Here is an 8,397-nt window from a genome sequence, read left to right as displayed (position 1 = left end):
CTCGGCTTTGATGGTTCAACCTCACTTGGGATTCAGGGCCATTTCTCCTCAGTCATGCATGGATCCACGACGACTTACAATACATTTCCTTTGACAAAGGTGAGTGGAATAAATCCCTCAACTAACACTCCTTCTCTTGTGTTTTTAGATCTTTTATTAGCTGCAGTCATTTCTGTCGCATGTACCAGATGTTTTGTGTGTTTTTGTACATGGAATTATTTTAGAAGTAAGTGTAAAGTGAGCTAATTTTGTTTTGTGAAATATTAAAATTCTGTTTGTTTATCATTAGTCAGCCTCGCTGTAAGCTTTTAACATTCTTGTGTTTGTTAGGTTTCCTTTTCCAGTGTCAGCATCGTCAACAGAGGGAAGAGGTCCAGACTGTGGGCTTCTGTCCTCAGGATGATGCCTCACATGGCATTGTGTAAAATTGGTAGGTTTTAAATAAGTGGCTATCACTATGTACATTGATTTGATGTTTAAAAGATGAGACTGTGGTGAGCCGATGGTTGCTCAGCAGTTCCAATAGCTGGTCCAGTCCAGAGTCCAGACTAAACATGGAGAAGCAGCATTTAGCTGTTATGCTGCCAACAAGTGGAACAAACTGGCAGTGGAGATTAAACTTTCACCAAATGGAGACATTTTTAAATCCAGGTTAAAGACATTTCTGTTCTCATGTGTCTATGCATGAAATATCTTTTAACTTATCTAGACTGTTGCTTGTTTTTAAATTCATTTAAATGATTTTATTTGTTTCTCTTTATATTCTTTTATGTGTTTTTAATGCTTCTTACACTCCCTGCTGCAATGCTTTTATTTTATGTAAAGCACTTTGAATTGTTTGTACATGAAATGTGCAAACATTTGATAGGTTTGATAGGTTGAAGTCTGACCATCATTTTTTTATTTTCCGCATTTATCAGCTCCTCTGGTTCTAGTGGGAGTAGTGTTTTTTGCTGTGAGTGGGATCATTGGAGACCCTCTCTATGAGTGCCTCCAAGACACTGACTACAGCGAGCTCCTCGACATGGTTGTGAAAGGTCTTCCTCCTACAAAGACGCCTCGACGTGTAGCAATCATTGGTGGGGGCATGGCTGGACTGACTGCTGCAAAGGTTTTAGAAGACGCTGGACATAAGGTCGATATAAATATAGATATCATATATATTAGATATATAGAGATTATGATAATGTATGGTATACAGTGTGGTATGCGATGATTCTGTGTCCCTATGGACAAAAAGGTGATCATAATAGAGGCCAGTAAGCGTATTGGAGGACGGGTAGAGACCTTCAGGAACAGCAGAGACGGCTGGTACGCAGAAGTGGGGGCCATGAGAATCCCAAGTTTCCACAAGTGAGTGCCCAAAGTGAGAGGGATATGTTATATATGTGATACTGTGATGGGTTTTGTTAAAGGTCACCTCTTACACCCTAGCACACCTGACCAAAACTTATTTTGCATTTCTTTACCTGCTCTAAATGAACTGTGAAAATGTCTTCCATTTGAATAGATTTTCTTACTGTTGCATGCGGTTTTGGATCAAAATGTGTACTAAAATACTAATATTTTTATAACAATATACGTTAGTAATATTATAGTATTATTTATTGTAGCAATATTGTTGCAATATTGCTAATACTACTAGCTCATACTAATGCTGCTCCATATCTTCAGCAGGTTACTGAATGGTATGAATATGATGTATTAACTACAGCTGTTTATTTCACAGGATTCTGCTTTCCTTTATCTCCAAATTAAAAATCTCCCTGAACAAATTTATACAAGATGATATCAACACCTACTATTTGGTAAATGGAGTTCTACACAAAAGCTATTTAGTGGAAAACAACCCCAGTGTGCTGAACTACAGCTTGAATGCCGGAGAGAAGGGGAAGTCAGCTGCTGAGCTCTTCAGTCAGACTCTTTGGAAGGTCTGTTTGCATTTCACACATGGGCTTACTATTGCTTTTGCACATAATAGGGTGAATTTAGTTTTCTTGTTTCATGGCACATGAGTACGGATTTTTTTTGTAAGTATTGTAATATTTGCCCAGGTGAGAGATGACCTTAAGGCAAATGGCTGCAGTGCCATGTTGGATAAATATGATTCCTACACAGTGAAGGTAAACATTTTTATCATTTTCATATTATTAGATAACACACAGATAATAGTTGAAATCATATTTGACATTTTGATACTAACAGGAATATTTGGTGAAGGAGGGCAACCTGAGTCGTGGTGCTCTGAGAATGATCGGGGACATTCTGAATGAAAACAGCCTCTTCTACACTTCACTGACTGAGATGCTGTACATACAATCAGACATCAATGACAACACGGAGTAAGACCTACTTTATTACAATATGATGTTATGGTGGGGTGTTGTAAACACAGCAGCACTGAGAGACCAGCCAGACAGCAACAGTCAAACAGTTAGCAGGTTGGCCAATGGCAAAAAAATCCCAGTCAACAAAAGGGTGGATCTGTTGGAAACAGGGAGGGCAAATGTTGAATAGCCCAGATGAAGAGGCAAAGAGTGGATCTGGAGTACTGATAACCGCAGAGGAAACAGCTGCGGTGTTAGGGAATCTGATGTGTTTCAGTCCACTGAAAGAGTGATGCATTGTATGCCAATGTGTCATAGAGCTGAAATGGGATTGTTTCATATCAGAAACAGTTCAACTATTACATCGACTAATTCATTTGGAGCAGGAACTGAGTCAACAACCTTAATCTTAATCTTAATAATGCACCTGATTTGGCATGGTTCTAAGAGATAAAGCATCTTTGAAGTCAGAACTAGTTTAATTGATTTATTTAAACTCAAATAGCAAGATCCATTAAAGCTGTATATTAACATTACAAACAGCATGACTTGAGGAATTCAATTATTGTTCAACGACAGTGCTGACATGTTTCAACAAAAGAAGCGTTGTCTTCTGTTGTGCAGTTCATTAAAATACAATAATCAAATTAGAGTAACATTTTTGTCAGATATTTTAAAATTACTTTTGGTAATTTACAAAGCATTTTATTTTATCTTAAATTAAGTACAGCAGCACTTTAATCCACATTAAGTTAATTGGAAACAGTGCCATCAATTAGTGCTTCCACCCTTTTTATACGCTAAACGTGGCCTTTCTTTATCCCAGGCCTGCTTATAAAATTGCATATTTACTGTTGCTGCAAGATATTGCAGATCATGTCCTACAGAAGGAACAAATATTTAATTACCATGCAGATTTATTTGCAGAGTGATGAGTACCTATTTGGATTCTTTAGGCTACCAAGAGCTGTTCTCATGGACCTTTGCAGTCGTTTAGAGCCAGCACTGCGGAGCCATACACAAAGGTCTAACCCTGTTCCACCACATGTGCAGGTTCTCTCAACCTTGGGCTTTTTGGCCACTGGAACATTTCAGTGGGAACTGGAAGACAGGGTGGGCATATCCCAGCTGTCCATCAGCCACATTCCCACAAGTTGTGGATACAACAAATCAACTGGCCACACAATACATAAAGTTTCCAAATACAGCTGAGGAACAAGTCGCAGCCAAGTGGGGATTTAACCGATGACCATCAGTGCAAGAGACTGCACGCATGTGCACATTAAAGTATCCTCGCTAGATTCATTCCCATACACCTAATGAATGTGGTTTCCTAGGAAGAGCACACGACTCCTTTGTCTTACAGCAGAGAAATTTTCAAAAACAAAAATATATTCCGTAATGACCCCTAATCTTAACTTTTATTATGATTTGTTTTAGTAGAAGCTCTGGTATATGCCCTGGTCCCCTGGTTAATCTACTGACCAACCCTCACAATCACCAGGAGGTTTCATTTAATCACACACATGCTCCACAATTGAGCAAACCATAGGCATCTTAAAACAATATTGTATGTGTTTGCACACGGCCCTTCAGTCTCAAGCCCTTTAATGGACATATTTGGGCATTTACCTATGCAAACCAGGGACAATTTTCAGTTTCAATTCAATTTAGTTTTATTTATATTGCGCCAAATTACAACAAATGTCATCTCAAGGCACTTCAATAATACAGTCCAATTCAAGCAAATTGGAGTTCAATTCATTGTAATCTTAATCCAATCAAATCTAATTAATTAAATTCAAAATTAGTCCAATTCATTCATACAGAGCCAATTCAAAAAACAATTTCCTAGCTAAGGAAACCAACAGAATGCACCGAAACTTCTCTTCAGCTTAACTATGGGATGTTTCAGGATCACCTGAGCCATCCCTAACTATAAGCTTTATCAAAAAGGAAAGTTTTAAGCCTGGTCTTAAAAGTGGAAAGGGTGTCTGCTTCCTGGACATTTACTGGCAGCTTATTCAACAAGAGAGGGGCCTGATAACTGAAGGCTCTGCCTCCCATTCTACTTTTAGAAACTCTGGGAACCTCAAGTAAACCTGCAGTTTGGGAACGAAGTGCTCTGTTAGGAAAATATCTTACAATGAGATCTTTAAGATATGATGGAGCTCGGTCATTAAGAGCTTTATATGTAAGGAGAAGAATCTTAAATTCTATTCTGAATTTAACAGGGAGCCAATGAAGAGAAGCTAAAACTGGAGAAATATGATCTCTGCTGTTAGTTCTCATCAGAACTCTGGCTGCAGCATTTTGGATCAACTGAAGGCTTTTCAGAGAATATGTGGGACAGCCCAATAATAAAGAATTACAGTAGTCCAATCCTGAAGTAACAAATGCATGGACTAGTTTTTCTGCATCACTCTGAGACAAGATGTTCCTGATTTTAACAATATTACGAAGATGAAAGAAGGCAGTCCTAGAAACCTGTTTTATATGCGAGTCAAATGATAAATTCTGGTCAAAAATAACTCCAAGGTTCCTCACTGTAACCCTAACCCATCCTCTGATAGACACCTTCTATACGTAAATTTCTTCTCAGAAACTGTAAAGTCAAGTAATGTAAACTCAAAGGTTATCAGAAAATGGTCAGATAAGACAGAGTTATGAGGGAACACTGTTAACTGTTCACTCTCAATGCCGTAAGTCAGCACAAGATCAAGGGTGTGATTAAGGCAGTGAGTCGGTCTGTGAACACTCTGAGAAAATCCAATAGAGTCCAATATAGAATTAAAGTTCATATTCAGGCTGTCATTTTCAACATCTACATGAATATTAAAGTCACCCACTACAATGACTTTATCTGTACTCAGCACTAACTGGGATAAAAACTCTGAGAATTCAGACAGAAACTCAGAATAAGGGCCAGGTGGACGATACACAACAACAAACACAAGAGGTTTCTGGGATTTCCACTTTGCGTGGGAAAAACTGAGAATCAGATATTCAAAAGAGCTCAAACTAATCTTGGGTCTGGGACTGATGACTAACCCTGATCTGAAAATAGCTGCCACTCCTCCTCCTCTGCCTGTGGTTCCAGGAACGTGAACATTTAAACAGTCAGAGGGAGTTGCTTCATTAATGCTAACATGATGCTAACATGATGCTAACATGATGCTAACATGATCCTCCTGCTGCAGCCAGGTTTCTGTAAGACTAAATATATCAATATGATGATCACAAATCAACTCATTCACTAACAGAGACTTGGAAAGGAGAGATCTGATATTCAGCAAAGCACATTTAATAGTTTGATGTTTTTGTTCAGTTAAAGTTTTTGTTTTAATCATTTCTTTTTGCACAAGAGGATTTGCTCCTTTTGTTAATTGCTTTATTTAATTTGGGTGGTGTGGGAGCAGACACCGACATTATGGGGTTCTGGGGGATAGCAGCAGGTCGGAAGCTGCAGAGAAGTGTGTAAGACTACAACTCTGCATAGTTTTCAACAATGCAGAGCCGAGCTTCCAATTCAGATAACCTCGCCTCCAAAACTACAAAAAGACTACATTTGTTACATGTACCATTATCGCTAAAGGAGGCAGAGGAGTAACTAAACATCTGACACACGGAGCAGGTGAAAGCAGGAGAAGGAGGGAGAGAACTGGTAGCCATGCTACGCTAGAGAACCAGACACACCGCTAAAAAGTGAGAATAAAGATCTGTAGGAGTGTGTTAGAACAGAACCGTAAGCTATAGAGTTTAACTATGCAAAATTGTGTAAGTTATAGATCGAAATAAAGTGATTATCAGTACTCCAAGCGGAGCAAGAAATTCCACAGTGCACAAGCAAGGTAACAGGAAGTGATGCAACACGTCTTACTTCGTTCCTTGTTGAATCTTGGTGGAGTTGGTGTATTATACCAGTTCTCTCCACGTACTCCAGCTTCCTCCCAAAGTCTAAAAACAAGCCTGTTGGGTTATCTGGTGACTGTAGAGGTGAGTGTGAGTCTGCATGGTTTATCTCTGTGTTTGCCCTGTGATGCACTGGCTTCCTGTTCTGGGTGTACCCCCCCACGTCTAGCCCAATGGCAGCTGGGATAAGCTCCAGCTTGACTGATGGATTTTGTGCTGTTTGGTGCTGAGTAGATAAACCATCCATCCATTTTCTATACTCATTTAATCCAATTAAGGGTGCCAACAGGGCTGGCGTCTATCCCAGCTGTCATCTGTCCATCACAGGGCCACACAGAGACAAACCATCAATGCTCACTCCTACGGTCAAATTTAGAGACACCAGTTAACCTAACATGTTTTTGGACAGTGGGAGGAAGCCGGAGTACCCGGAGAGAACCCACGCATACAGGGGGAGAACATGCAGACTCTACACAGAAAGAACCAGCTGGGAGTTGAACCTGGAACCTTCTGCTGTGAGGTGACAGTGCTAACCACCACACCACCTGTGCTACTCTTTGTTACTGTTGGAAAACACATGTAGCTCATCTATGTAGCTACTGAATACTTTGAATTTTCTTTCTTTCTATCTATCTATCTATCTATCTATCTATCTATCTATCTACAGCGTTAAACATGACAGAACCACGACTTGTACCATGAAACTGAAACTGTAGAGATGATAATGATGAATACAACTTTGTTGATGTATGGTCTGTAAGAGCTTTTCTCTGGGTGTTTTTTGCAGGTATTTTGAAGTGACAGATGGTTTTGACCATCTTCCCAGAGCTTTCTACCAGGTGTTAAATGCAACCATCCTCCTCAACTCAAAGGTTAAGTTGATCAACCAAACCAGGGCAGGTGATGTGACCATAACATACCAAGACTGGCACAATTCAGGATCCCTGACTAACCTAACAGTGGACTACGTACTGGTTACTGCCACAGCCAAGGCCACTCTCTTCATTGACTTCGAGCCCCCTCTGTCTGGGGACAAGATGGAGGCATTGCGCTCTGTCCATTACACTAGCTCTACCAAGGTGGTGCTCAGCTTCAAAGAGCGCTTCTGGGAAAAAGAAGGCATCAGAGGAGGGAAAAGCATCACCGACCGGCCCTCTCGCTTCATCTATTACCCCAGCCACAGCTCACCTGGGGCAGCTTCAGGGGCCCTCCTGGCATCCTACACCTGTTCTGATGACTCCACCCTCTTCCAGGGGATGAGCGAGGAGGAGCTGATGGCCGTGGTCCTGGAGGACTTGGTCAAAATCCACGGCGAGGACATCAGGTCTCTATGTACAGGTGGACTGGTAAAGAAGTGGGGCTTAGATCCTTACAGTCTTGGAGCTTTTGCTCTGTTCACGCCCTATCAGCAGGGACACTATGCCAGAGAATTATTCCAGAGTGAGGGAAGGGTGCACTTTGCAGGGGAGCACACAGCCAAACCTCATGGATGGATTGAGACTGCCATGAAGTCTGCCCTCAGGGCAGCTAAAAACATCAACAGCGTTACAATTTAATTTCATCTGCAGAAAATATTTTCTTGTAAAATTTCTCTCTTAGTGAATTTTGGAAATTGGTTGTATTAATTTACGTTTGAAACTTTTTTCTTTTTTCTTTGGAAAAAGATCTTAAAGTCTTACAGTGTGCCAAAGCCCACTTGACTCTAGTTGAGCGTATACATGCAGTAATGATGCATTATCTAGATGTGCCAGCCCAGTTTTTAGAACTTCAGTTTTTTATGACTTCGTCAGACTAACATGTTAACATGCATTTTAAAAGTTTGGTTTTGGTCGATCTAACACAATCATTTTTTTTCTTGTGTCATGTAAATCACCTTGGAATAAAAAAGATAAAGCATCTGAATAAAAGCCTTGCTTTCAGTGTTCAGATTAATAGCTCTACATTAAAGCTATGGTAGGTAATCCTAGAGAGCTAGCAAGAGAGCTAGCAAGATTCGAAAGTGTCCCCTCCTCTAAGCTCCACCCCCCCCTCCCCATTCCGTCAGTGCGTCATCCAAAGCCGGTAGAACCGCATGCGCACACGGAGCAGGGAGCCGACAGAGGGGGGCGTAGGCAGAAAGCAGAGGCATCTGATTGGTTTTTGTAGGCGCTCCAATCCG

The 8,397-nt window shown here is 40.6% G+C and overlaps 1 protein-coding gene across 1 annotated transcript; it reads left to right on the top strand.

Annotated features, from left to right (window-relative positions):
- The first annotated feature begins 399 nt into the window (after nucleotides 1–399).
- On the top strand, nucleotides 400–7,795 carry il4i1 (interleukin 4 induced 1). Its single transcript, XM_075474516.1, has 7 exons — nucleotides 400–430; nucleotides 921–1,135; nucleotides 1,241–1,353; nucleotides 1,730–1,931; nucleotides 2,055–2,123; nucleotides 2,206–2,342; nucleotides 7,027–7,795. Exons 1-7 carry the CDS (start codon nucleotides 400–402, stop codon nucleotides 7,793–7,795), a joined length of 1,536 nt encoding a protein of 511 aa, XP_075330631.1.
- The last annotated feature ends 602 nt before the right edge of the window (nucleotides 7,796–8,397 follow it).

Source organism: Odontesthes bonariensis, chromosome 9 (genome assembly GCF_027942865.1).
Source record: "Odontesthes bonariensis isolate fOdoBon6 chromosome 9, fOdoBon6.hap1, whole genome shotgun sequence".
Lineage (NCBI taxonomy): Eukaryota > Metazoa > Chordata > Actinopteri > Atheriniformes > Atherinopsidae > Odontesthes > Odontesthes bonariensis.
This window is presented reverse-complemented; position numbering and strand designations above follow the sequence as displayed.

Bases quoted from the DNA above. Each gene is read 5' to 3' on its own strand.
- il4i1 (XM_075474516.1), top strand. From the start codon at position 400: ATGATGCCTCACATGGCATTGTGTAAAATTG. The intron at 1,354-1,729 runs GTGAGTGCCCAA...TTTATTTCACAG, and splicing joins AGAATCCCAAGTTTCCACAA to GATTCTGCTTTCCTTTATCT. The intron at 2,343-7,026 runs GTAAGACCTACT...TGTTTTTTGCAG, and splicing joins GACATCAATGACAACACGGA to GTATTTTGAAGTGACAGATG.